General features: G+C 36.2%; 2 protein-coding genes across 6 annotated transcripts in view; one reads left to right on the forward strand and one right to left on the reverse strand.

Annotated features, from left to right (window-relative positions):
• clec16a (C-type lectin domain containing 16A) overlaps positions 1-11,562 on the reverse strand; it is a 62,477-nt gene extending 50,915 nt beyond the window's left edge. For 2 of the 5 annotated variants that reach the window (XM_039686244.2, XM_039686241.2), the window contains exons 1-9: positions 11,355-11,561; positions 10,670-10,798; positions 10,422-10,555; positions 10,178-10,326; positions 7,442-7,547; positions 4,581-4,704; positions 3,799-3,973; positions 1,737-1,787; positions 1,505-1,618 (exon numbers count right to left, since the gene is read on the reverse strand). In XM_039686244.2, coding sequence (XP_039542178.2) covers positions 1,505-1,618; positions 1,737-1,787; positions 3,799-3,973; positions 4,581-4,704; positions 7,442-7,547; positions 10,178-10,326; positions 10,422-10,555; positions 10,670-10,798; positions 11,355-11,428 — 1,056 coding nt within the window. In that variant the 5' untranslated portion in view covers positions 11,429-11,561. The other 3 variants (XR_016155104.1, XM_089128473.1, XM_089128474.1) reach the window with 3 other exon arrangements.
• A 94-nt stretch (positions 11,563-11,656) lies between these two features.
• dexi (Dexi homolog (mouse)) lies at positions 11,657-13,047 on the forward strand. The gene is made up of 2 exons (XM_039686251.2): positions 11,657-12,488; positions 12,571-13,047. Exon 1 carries the CDS (start codon positions 12,052-12,054, stop codon positions 12,319-12,321), a length of 270 nt encoding a protein of 89 aa, XP_039542185.1. The 5' UTR covers positions 11,657-12,051; the 3' UTR covers positions 12,322-12,488; positions 12,571-13,047.
• The last annotated feature ends 133 nt before the right edge of the window (positions 13,048-13,180 follow it).

A 13,180-nucleotide genomic window follows, 5' to 3' on the forward strand; every position in this document is an offset into this window, starting at 1 on the left:
CGCTTAGCCAGACTTTGTGTTGCAAACATCCATGACAACTTTTAACTTATCCATTCCATGCTGGCAAATAAAAACCCAAATGAATGTGGCCATTCAAAACCCAAAGATTGATCACTTCGCACATAAAGAAAATTACCAATAGAATCATTTTTGGCACGGATGAATGTCTAAACAGATATCAGATACCAGTCGTGTCTAAAGTGAATGTAAACAGGTATGGCAAAAAAACACAAAAAACTTCGAAACCGCTTTGACCTTCACATAAAAAGCATGATGGCCAAAAAAAAAGGGAGTTTTACAAGGTTGCTTTGAAACAAGAGAGCGGGAAGCAGGGCTTGGGCGATATGGCAAACAATATGATCACAATATTTATTTTTTTCAAATTGATCGGTATAGAGATTTATCATGATATTGGCTATAATTTGATAATGCTGCCAGCTTGAAGAATATCCTGACAGGAGAAACCGGAGGGTTCATTGATTACATTTTATTAACAAAAAAAGTATAACATAAATGTAAACTTTTAACTTATGGCTAGGTTCCAGGTTTTAAATTAAAATAGTGGTAACAAACATCAAATATTTGAAGAGGTACCACATTTACTAAAAAAAAAAAAAACAATTTCACTGTTAGATAAAGTTCAAAAATATTAACTATACACTGCTTTTATGTCTTTAAAATGATTTAGAGGTAGAAATTTGAGTAAACAGTGCAACATTGTAAACCAGTCATTATGCTACATAGTTTAACACAGGACCTCATGTTGTCGCTGAATGGTACCCTTGCAAGTGATGGAAAAGGTTTGTTGTGTTTCCAACTGACAGCATATTTTGACCACCTGGTCCAGTTCACACAGAATGCATTTTTTGCATTTTATTGCAAAGTTTGTTAGTTTATGTTGTAGTACTGTCTGCTGTTAAAATAAGTTCAACTATTAAAAACATCAAAAACGTCTAATTTTTTTGTGCATTTTTTTTCCGAGAGTCTTAATTTACCCTTAATCTGTGCATTTAAGAAACCCAAACCAGTTTATAATTGACGTTGCATTACCTTTTTTCAAAAAGTTCCTCAGCTTAGAGGGTAATGCAAGTTAGGGTTTGCTTTCGCTTTAATTTCACTGCCAGCTACTTACAGACTCATGCGTTTATTTCTGCTGTGTAATACACTAGTGCTAATTCATATCTAGTAAAAAAGAGCTTATCATCGTTATCGACATAATTTTTTTTATGATCTCGATATGATATCACCCAGTCCTCCTAGCAGGAAATGTGTAAAGTTGATGGTAAAAATAGTGATTCCAAATGCAGTGATATTCTAGTATGACATGTTAAAGTGTTCAAAACACAGTGCCAAGGTTATGCAAATGGCATTTAAAACAAGATTTTTAAAGCCCTTGTTCCCAACTAAATGGTTCATGGCTTCTTGTAGCGATCAATCCTAATTCCTTGTGGTTACCTGTTGAATAAACTTCCAAATGAGAATGCCAATGGGCAGATGTACTCACTAAACTCTTGTGAGCGCTCTGTTCTGTCTGCACGGTGAACACCGACAGGTCTCCATTCAGAATGACATCGGCCAGGGAGTGAACGAGAGGCTGGTAGTGGATGATTAGGAACACCTATGACAGTGGGGCATCATATTTTGTCACTTGACCAAATGCATTTAGCTCACACTGTGTGTATTGTGGCTATTCTACTCATTGTAAGTCTCAACAAAACCAAAGTATGTTTCTGTACCTGTGACAGCAGGTAGAGCGACACCTGAGGGTTGATCTTGCGGTCTTCGGACTGGAAAAATAAATAGTCATTTTTGGCATGTAAACAAGTTTGTTTGGAGTTGAAATTACAGAAATTACATCATCATCCTTGGATCACTACTATATACAGTAGTTCAAAAAGCTATAGTTCAAAAGTTTAGGCCCAGTAAAAAAATAAATAAAAAATTGCTGATGAAAGAAATGAATACTTTACAGCAGCAACATGATTATTTTTTTTTTTTGGTCAAAATACTGTTTTCTACATTAATAATAATAATAATAATAATAATAATAATAATAATAAATGTTTCTTGAGTAGCAAATCATCACAGAATGATTTCAGAAGAATTATGTGAGACTGAAGACTAGAGTAATGATGATACTTTAAATTGTAATATTTCACAATATTAATGTTTTTACTGTATTTTTGATCCAACAAATGCAGCCTTGAAGAGCATAAGACACTTTTTTTTAAGATACGTTAAACCAATCTTAACAACCCCAAATGTTTAAACAGTACTAGTATCAAACATTTCTATTTTTGTATTATAATTATTTATTATTGAAGAGCAATAAGGATGTTTCTCATCACAAGTAAATTTCTCCGTAATGCTGTAAAGATATATGAGTGAAAGGGAAATTGAAATCTTGAACTTTTGCATGCTGAATTTATGTAACATTAAGATTGTTATTACCAACACTTCCAAATGAGAAAGTAAAGTTTATTGGAAGCCATTAATTTTTATGGTTTCAAAAGTCATAAAACCTCAACAAGGAAAAAAATAAGGGCGTGTTCACACTTGGCATGTTTGGTCAATTAAAATAAACCCTGGTGCGATTGCTCTCTTAGTGCGGATGATTTGAACCCTGGTGCGCACCACGCAATCTTCCAAGACAACTCTGGTGCGGTTCAAATGATATATGAATGCAACATGGACCAAAGACATGTAAATGAACCAAAAACAAGAAGATGAGACCCTAAAAAGAAGAGAATGAATGCACATAGTTGTTTCACAGTTCAGTACAAGCATCAGAACCATATCCCAACACAGCAGATCTTCGTTTGTGTGTGTGACGGAGGGATTCCTGCTGCCGTTTTGAATCCTTCAGACATTTTATAAGCTCTTCACGAGTTCTCAGATGGTCAAAATACTATCATATGCAGGCTATGCACATTCAACGGGCGCGTTTAGCCCAACACACAGCATTGTTCTGTAGTTCAGTAAGTGCTGTTTTAAAATAGGCAATACACAGGGTTCTACGCTAAGGTTTTTTTCCCAAGGTGCACATGTGCTCCTAAATGAAAAAATGTGGGGGCACACAAAGAAATTTTGGAGCGCAATAAAACATTTTCAAGTAACAGAGTTTAACAAACTATTTATTATAAATTTACACTATGTGTGTGCTCCTCTTTGTGTTCAACTATGGTGTGAAACCGTCGATTTGATGCAGAAGTATAAATCAAAATGGTCGCACTGTAGAGCCCTGATGTATCATAAAAGCCGACCAATCAGGTTGTGAACGTATCTCAATGCCTTTTGATTTGGTGATAAAAATTTCAATCTGAACACTAAGCGAACCAGGACTAAATGTTTTTTTTTTTTTGGTCCGGATAAATGAACCAAGCGAACCAAAGTGTGAACACACTTAAAAAAAAAAAAAAGAATAAATCACCAAAATATAGTGAACCTTAATTTGTCATCTACAATACTGCAGAGTAACAATTTTATTCACTCACTTAGCACAATGGTTATGCAAAGTTAGCATGGAAAAAACACAGGTGTGGCGAGCAGGACAAAGTCGAGGGCCGTGGCGAGGCCACCGCGAGGCCGGTGGCTTGACTATTACGCGCCGCACCGGTCTCGTATCTGTCACGGAGGAGCGGTCGCATAAAAAGAGGAGTGACGACAGTGAAGACCAAGAGAGGAACAGGCCTGATCTTATGTGATGTTTTGTTTCTGTTTTGCGTGGCCAGCAGTCGTCCTCACACTGCCCTCGACGTATGCTAGTTGTTTTTCAGACATGTGTAGTTGTGTCCTCACCTGTTCTTGACTGACCAGAGAGTACACGTAGAGGGGCAGGAACAGGCGGTTGAGCAGGTGGTCCGTCAGCACTTCATTGAGAAACTCACAGTTGATGATGAGGATGTCGTTCAGATAGTGGAGATGATCCAAATGCTCAGCTACCAGATCGCTGAGTTTTCCTCTGTTTTTATGTCTGATGAGAATAAGTATAGATGGTGAAAAGTGCAATATTTAAATCATAGATGTAATAAGCAGGCTATCCCTGTGTCCCAATGTCAATACTATCCCTCGTAAATAGTATAATGTGAGATTGGAATAAGTGTGTCCTAAAGCACAGCATGTTGAAAAGAATGTCAAAAGTCGCAATAGTGTCAATAGTGTGCATGGATTCACACTTCGAAAATGTACTGGAAATAGTAGACCCGGTTGGTCTACTATTTCCAGTACATTTTCGAAGTGTGAATCCATGCACACTATCAAGGCTAATTTTGCTCTTTGTTTACTGAAACAGGATGCGAAAGAGAGCAACCGTTAAAGACGCAATTGTAAGACGTCACGTGATAGTACGTCCCAAAGTTTGACTACTCTTTTGCTACACTCAAAAGTATGTACTTTTTCTTCACAAAAACTAAAAGTGCATCCTTTTAGGGAGTAGTATAAGTAGGCGAATTGGGAAACATCATTGGTTTTGAATTCAGATGGTTTGTTAAATAATTTTCACAGTGATCCACTGTAGTCTATAGTGAGACCTAGTGGTGTGGAGATGAACTGCACATAATAAAGTGACATGAAAACCTTACTCTTCATCAGTCTGCACACACTTGTCCAGCTCGATGACGTGGCTTCCGATGAACCAGACCAAATTGGAGAAGTACGGCGCGGCCGTTTTGTCCCGGATGTAGTGGAGCATGTGCTGGTTGTCCACTGCAGGGAAGGACCAAAAGCAAACTGTGAGGTTTAATAACACAACAGCGGCAGACAGTGATGGAGAGAAAAAGAAGGTTAACAGAGCAATGTCATTGGTCAGATGTTAGAGGGTTGTGCTAAGTTCCGTTTTCTATGCAGAGTCACTAAAGGATGCTAAGCTGGACTTTATTTTTTCCTATGCAATAAACAAGTCCTGTACTAAAGCATGCTGTGAGTATTAGATGTTGCAAATATGGTAACACTCTACAATAAGGTTCATTAGTTAACTTCCGTAGTTAACATGAGCTAAGAATGAACAATACTTCTACGGCATTTAATAATCTTAGTTAATATTAATTTCAACATTTACTAATACATTATTAAAATCAAAAGTTCTATTTGTTAACATTTGTTAATGCACCGTGAACTGACATGAACAAACAAACTACAGCTGGATTTTTATTAACTAACATTAACAAAGATTAATACATACAGTAACAGATTTATTGCTCAGTGTTAGTTCATACATTAACTAATGTTAACTAACGAACCTTAATGTAAAGTGTTACTATGATTCTAAGCTTGTAAAGGTGTACTATGCAATAAAACGGCAGCAAAAGAATAGGGTTAATGGTGGGTTCTACTTAATCAACTAATAAACTGAATTTGAATATAAATGGGCCTGTTTGTTTTGTTTTATGAGGTTTGCAATAATCTGAGATTTGATGGATGGGTCATAATGTAGGTTAATCTGTATCCAAGATTATGTATGCTATAATGATCAGTTATATGACTAATGACTAAGGGCCTCTCAATGAACCTCAAGCATCTTTTCTTAGAAAATTTAACTAAACTAAAACACACATAGAACTGACACCACGAACGCAAAAAAGAAAGTTTAAAAGAAAAGCACAGTGCAAAATAAGTGGATTTGTTTAACTATTATCAGAGTGTCAATTGCAAACCTTCTGTGTATACAGACAAAAGCAACTGTTTAAAAAACAATTCAAGAGAACATGCAATACACAAGAAAGTTCTGAATTTGACCAACTTACATGACACTGGAATAAGGCACACAGGAGTCACCATAGAGGGAGAGGGGAAGAACAGATAAAGGGTTAAACAGGATGAAGGGACTGAGCTAGTGGAGCTCTGAGCCCTAGAGGCCAAAAAAATGAAACAATAACACCACCTAGTGGCTGGTCCCAAACCTGCACAAAAATGCATCTGGACCAAAAGAACAGCCTAAAAACTGTATGTAATTAGACATATAGACCAGCCACATGAATCTGCCAGGACATGCTAAAAAGCAAAGGTAAACCATACCACCCAACTGCTTAATCTGACAATCAGGGATTTTAAAATTCAGAGCATTTATAGAATAACTATGCATGCGATCTGCCATAGAGAGAATGTCATCTGTACCCCATGTGGCCACAGAGTATTCCAAGTATTCAAACACTTAAGTGACACTTATAAATTAATGAATGTCATTCCATTATATAAAATAAAATAAAATAAAATATGCATAGTTATATCTACCGTTCGGAAGTCTGGGTTCAGTAACGTTTTAATGTTAAATATAATAAAATAAGTATCTTATGCTCACTATGTTTGCATTTAATTGTTAAAAAAATATAATAATACAGCAAAAACAGTAAACCTGTGAAATATTATTAAAATATAAAATGTTTTCTGTTATTTTTTTTTTTTTGTGTGTGTATATGTCATTTATTCCTGTGCTGTGCTCAAAGCCTTTCTGGTCCTTCAGGAATCATTCTAATATGATAATTTGATGCTTAAGAAACATTTCTTATTTCTTATTACCAATGTTGAAAACAGTGTGCTGCTTAAAATTTTTGGATTTTTTGGATTCCAGGATTATTTAATGAATAGAAAGTTCAAAATAACAGAATTTATTTGAAATTGAAGTCTTTTGTAACATTATAAAAGTCTTTACTTTCACTTTAATGCATCCTAGCTGAATAAAACTTCTTTCAATCGCAAAAATCGTACTGACCCCAATCTTTTAAAGGTAGTTCAAAACAAACAGATTTTTAAGCCATAAATTATAACCAAGTGACCCCACATTTTTTTTTAGCTGACCTACCTATAAAATAAAACATGATCTGTTCGCTGTAAGATTTTTTTAGTCAATGGCACATAGCTATTTTTGTTTCATAATCGGCCTATATTTGTCAAATGACTGATAAGAAAGATTGTTTTTGTAGCTCTGCCTATTTTATGCATAAAATATAACAACAACTGGCATTTTATTTTAAAGAAAGAAGGTTGTTTATTTAATGCAATGACATTCATACATTTTTAAGTGTTGGCTACACCTCCAAATATTATTTGGGGTCACTGTATGCACGTGAACGTCGGTAACATGCACCAATGGTACAATCTCCACAGACACTGATTGTTTAGCTATAAGATGAACCACAATCCAAGGGTAAGCACCAAGCAGATAGTAAGAAATGTAAAGTCAGTTATTCAAGAAGGGAGGACGGATTTATGTAAAGCTCAAGCCAGAGAAACGGGTCAGCGAAAGCCCTTTTGTTTTCAGCACATGACCATACCCAAGTGAAACCCCAGTGAGCACGTGCATGTGTGTAGAGACAGCAGCGATCGCTAAATGTAAGTGTGCGTTACTCACGGATGGCGGAGAGCAGAGTCAGCATGCCCATGCATCAGAGGCATGACAGAGCGATTGACAGCAGAGAGAAGGATCGTACGTCAGGGCTCTACTCACCTTTGTACACATTGAGTGTGATAGTCCTGACCGCGATCCTGACCATGCTCTCTGGGTGGTTGAAAAACTTAATGGCCTCCGTGTACAGGGCAAAATCATTAGTGTGCTAGAAGCATGGGAGACAGAGAGCGAGGCCATCAGCAAGGAGGATTAGCTCAGAGAGAGGAGAACTGCAACTAGGGACAAATACACAAAACCTTGTACTTTTATCTCTTATGTGAATCCAGGACCTCTACAAGAGCAGAGGAAATGGGTGCATAACATCACTGAACTCGAAAAGCGTCCCTGAATAAAATGCCACCGGCACCGGCAAATAAATAGGTTTAAAATCCATCTAATCAAATCCTTGTTATATATAGTCCACCACACACAACGTACTTCAATGAAGTCGACTCTTTTTTAGTATTGAATAATTTAGGTATTATTTAACTATTTAAAAATTTTGGAGAATATGTTTGAAAGAAGTCTTCTATGTCAACCAAGACTGCATTTATTTTAACAAAAACACAGTAAAAAAATATCGATATTTTGAAAAATTATTACAATTTAAAATAACTATTTTCTATTGTTATATATTTAAAATTGTATTTATTTCCTGTGATGGTAAAGCTGAGTTTTCAGCATCATTACTCCAGTCTTCAGTGTCACATTAGTCTTCAGAAATCATTCTAATGTGATGATTTGCTGCTCAATAACCATTTCGTATTATTATGAAGTTATGGTGCGTTCATGTGCTATGGTAATTATGGTAAACACCAAAAGCCAACGTGGAAAATGCACATGAACACCCCCACGTGTGGTATTTTCCACTGGGCAGCTTGTAGAATATTTTGATATAAGAGTTGCCGAGATGAGATAACCTTTAACCTTTTCAAAATGGCGGAGAGCAACGTGAGAGTCGTGAATGGTAAAAATATATACTATTCATGATCTAGAAAATATACCGCATATTATTTACCGTTTGAGTTTTGATAAATCATTTTCATGCTGTAGCAGATGACTTAAGCAATCGAAAATAGTTTTAGCTAAATAACAGGTCTGGATCTCCATCTTTTTACCACATAAAAACAACAAAAGCACTTGTACACAACACACTGGTAAATACCAGTTAAAAATTGGAAAATATCGTCTTTTCCATAGCATGTGAACGCACCATAATATTTCTGTGGAAACCGTGATACATTTTGGTTAGACATTATTTTAAGATGTCCTTTTTACAATGTAACTACATTTGCGTACTGAGTAGTAATATTAATTAACATGTATTTGGCTATAATTAGGGTTAGGGTTTTGGCATGTACTTAGGCATAATTTACTGTAATTACTACAGTAGGTACATGTAACAAGCAACAAGAACACTGTAAAATAGTGTTACCTACATTTTTGTTATGATTCTTTGATGGAAGAAAAAAGCAGCATTTATTTGAAACAGATTTTTTAGTCCATCAAAGAATCATAACAATATATGTTCATCATTTCTTCACATTTTATCAATTCTATTATTATAAACCATGAAGAAATGGAAAAGCTTGAAGAAATTCTAAACATATATTGATAAAATAATCTTAAAACTTCTCTTTAAGAAGAACTAATCAAGTGAGATTCATTTAATTTTTATGCTGTGATTTAGAGAATTAATTTACTAATAATATGCCTTTGTTCCCTACATTAGTTTGGTTAGCAATACAAGTTAAACTCCTTCCATGATTCTTGTTCACCACGAGATGCCACAATGTAGCTATGGTTATCACTATCACAACCATAATGAGTTCAATAGAGTGTCATGGTGTTCCTCAAGCATTTTGCTTTGTTATAATTTCATTCAGATCCATTACACTGATCTGGGTTTATATTCTACACTTTTTGTGTAAGTGGCATGCAACATGCATTGGTTTACATGATATACATGATATCCCAAGATTGCCAAAGGAATAAAATAATAGTTGAAAGTCATTATTTGTTTGTTTTTTAGACATAAACAGTATTCTCGTCGCTTCATAAACTTAAGGCTGAGCCACTGTAGTCACTTTATAACGATAAAGGACTATTTTAACAATGTCTTTAACTTTTCTGAGCCGGCCAGTTTTGATCCATTTAGAAGCCTATGGAGGAGTGATACAGCTCTCAGAAATCAAAAAATATCTTCTTTTGCGTTCCGAAGATGAACGAAACTCTTACAGGGTTGGAACAACATGAGGGTGAGTAATTATTGACAGAATTATTATTTTGGGGTGAACTAACTAACTTTAACTTCAATTTTACATTAGGAGAACATATTTACAATCAGTGCAGCATCAGATCTCTCATAGAGCAAATCCTTCCACGCAGGCCCTCTCCATTCCTGACACCAATGATTAACAGCATCAAAGGTGCCACGGAATAAAGAACACATGACGGTTAATTACAACCATTTACAGTACACCAATAACTTTCCCCTATACAAAGGAGCCCTGAAACATTTCTGTCACTTTCCAATCCACATAAAACAGTTGTAAACTTACAGCTGGCCTGCACTTGTCCAAAATGAAAGAAAGTAATTGCTCAAGTTGGATGAACACACAGGAAACATGGTTTTTACAAAGTCACGGTGAACTGTTATCTCTTCCTGGAAATAGTCTGTTTGTTACACACAGAATGCATGCGAGACCACAAATAAAAGCCCCTTTGCTTTCCGCATATATATATATATAAACCGTCATTTGAAAAATGTCAGTTGCCCCAGTAAATTCACCTTACCTCATTGTAGAAGAAGTGCACTGTGTGGTTGTTGAGTTTCAGAGATAAAGTCTTCAGAAAGGAGATATAGTAGGCCATAATTTCCTCGTCAGAGAAGTCAAATTTATGCACAATAATGGAATTAACATGATTATTGGACAGCAAGTAATCTAAAAAGAAAAAGAAACGACATATTGAATGTTCAGGACATAAACTTATAGTTAAAAGGCATCAAACTTTAACTTCGTCCCGGGGGGTTACTCACAGAGAGAAGTCTCATGACTGATGTTCTCAAAAAGGATGTTGAGTGTTTGTAGAAGCTGGACACACACATAGCGTCCTGATTTCTGCCGTAGTATGTTGAGGAAAAACGCAAACATGTTCTTCTCCAAAAAGAAGCTACAAAGAGAGGATGATGCTTACAATCAAAATGTGATTTTGTAATTTAGATACACTGTCATTTTGTTGCACATCTAGCATGTGTAAACTGGAACAAAGAGATTTGAAACTCACTCAAAGACAGAGCTGTCATTCTGATCACCCCAGATGAGAATCTCAGTAATGGAGCGAATAGTTTCCACCAGCAGATTTCGGTTGTGGTCAGTCACTGTTGTGTTCTTTGTAAGGACATGGTACATATACCTAATGAAATATTAATAAAACAGGCTACTACTTAAATGCCGCAATATATTTCATATTATAACCAAGTAACTTATTTAACTTATTTGAGATCATAACGTCTTTAATCCATTTCTGTATAATAGTTATAATTAGTTATATATTTAATAAAAGCAGATAACTGTATTTAATATTCTAACAGACCAAAGCATATAACCGTGTGCTAACTAACGTTACAGCTAAGGTAATCTAGCTGCTAGCTGATCTAAAGGTAATCTAGCTGCTAATGTTATAGAATTTGTAGTAAACATATTATGTAAGTTAACTTACATCCCCAAATGTCACAAAATTATGTCTTGGTAGGCAGCTCACTAGATTTTATCACCAAGTCTACGACTGCTACAGACTGTTTTGGTCCTATGCGAGAAATAAATTATGTCGGGCGTAATATAAATGTTCACATTTTCAAAACGGACTATTAGTGACTTTCCCCAGTAATGACATTCACTGGCTGAATTAAAAAGCTAAAACTGCACGAGCTGAGCTAGCGACTTAGCGGCAAAAGGTCCATAAAACTTACTTCAAATGATCCAAAGAATGAATGTTTTTGGACTTCCCCTGTCCTCCGACCCAACTCCTTGAACGGCCGAACATTTTCTTAGATATTGTTATATCCCAATATGTATGTTTTAACACAATTTTCTACGAGAATGGATCCATATCCGCAGTAGAGAAGGCCTAGAATCCTCACATGAAAACATACCTGACGACCTAGCGCTCATGACAGCCCAAACCTCAACACAGTCAATATGGGATTTGTAGTTTATTGTTGAAGTCGATGGAGGGAGGGTGCATCCGTCACTCGATCATCGCGGACTCAATTTCCCATAGTTCCGTGCGAACGGAAGGGTTTTGGTGAAGTCATGAGAAAGCGCCGTTTGTTTTGTTTTTCACGCGTTGTAAAGCTTCTACGAGCCTCTGGACGACTTTTATTTCTGATTTGTATGCATCGCTAGCCTTTTGAGAGGGATTCGGGATATTTGTGTCCTAATGTCAAAGAGCAGCGCGCGGCCTTGGAACATTCAAACATGCTGTTCTTGACTAACTTATTGCCTGTATAGTGGAATGCAAGGGGACTACTGCTGAAAAGGGAGTTTCATCACTGCGTTTTTGATTGAAATGGATAGATCCGCACTGACCTGTCTTATATAAACAGTTTTAATGCTTTCAATTCATTCAGTCTGTCCAATGAGACTGAATCATATGTCTTGGAGTCTATGACACACTCAATTTACTCTCAGTTAGATTCAGTGGAATCGCTAATCAACGAGGTTCCATATATGTTTTATCTCGGTCTATTTTTTGTCAATGTCTTAATTCTCTACTATGCCTTTTTAATGGAATACATAGTCCTTAATGTAGGGATAGTATTTTTGCCAGAGGATATGGACCAGGCACTGGTGGATTTGGGGGTTCTCTCTGACCCAGCCTCTATTCCCTATGACACAGACACTGAGTTGGATGTTTTTGAGGGATATCTGGAATAAACTATTATGACTGGCTATCCCAAACGACGCTTTTGTGGGGAAGATGTCATTTGGCCGATTCATTTGGTGTCTGGAGAGCCATTGTCAAAGGGAACTGCATATCATCTCTGCAGACATAAAAAAATGTTGCAGTGGGCAAATTATGAAAAAATGACTGTCATGAATGAGTAAGTAATGTTAAGGTCAGTTTTTAGATTAATTCATACTCAAAAAAATAACAAATGTGTATTAATTGTTGTTTCTCCACAGGCTGTCCAGGTTCAGGGGACTGACCTGCAAGCAAGCCACCATGCCACATGGAATGTTTACCTGGAACAGATAAGCCGAACACACTATGTGGTTTTCCATGAAGCCGCCAGTCAGTGTCTCCTCAGAGATCAAATTCGGGCACTAACCACTACTGTGGATATAAATGTCACATTAGCCTATTTATTTTTAGTTCGGCATTCAGCACTCAAGCAGGATTCTGTGTCAGCCCGGCAAGGGCTTGTTATTACCTGCAGACAACTCGCTTATTTATACATGGTCTGTCTCAGCATGGTTTCATTCCCTTTAATAATATTCAAATGAGCAATACATCATGAGACAAACAGGGTGTTCTTGGGTTTTTTTCTAAGACTCTTTGAAACTGCTTATTTGTGACAGCCTGAAAAAAAAATGATATATTTGAGTTTCAGTTATCCACTCTCTCTATATATATATATATTTAATAAATGATTAATTGCACTTTTTGTGTTGCCATGGTGTCACATTTGACTTTCAAACATCTGTTTCCACATTACAAAAACATACTGTTAACAGTGGACTTCCCTGAAATTGCCTATCCTAGATTTAAAACTCAATTTAATATTGATTAAAT

This window comes from Pimephales promelas, chromosome 3, assembly GCF_988280905.1.
Source record: "Pimephales promelas chromosome 3, fPimPro1.hap1.1, whole genome shotgun sequence".
Lineage (NCBI taxonomy): Eukaryota > Metazoa > Chordata > Actinopteri > Cypriniformes > Leuciscidae > Pimephales > Pimephales promelas.

What these genes read in the sequence shown, in the direction of transcription:
- dexi (XM_039686251.2), top strand. Translation starts at nt 12,052, where the DNA reads ATGACACACTCAATTTACTCTCAGTTAGATTCAGTGGAATCGCTAATC.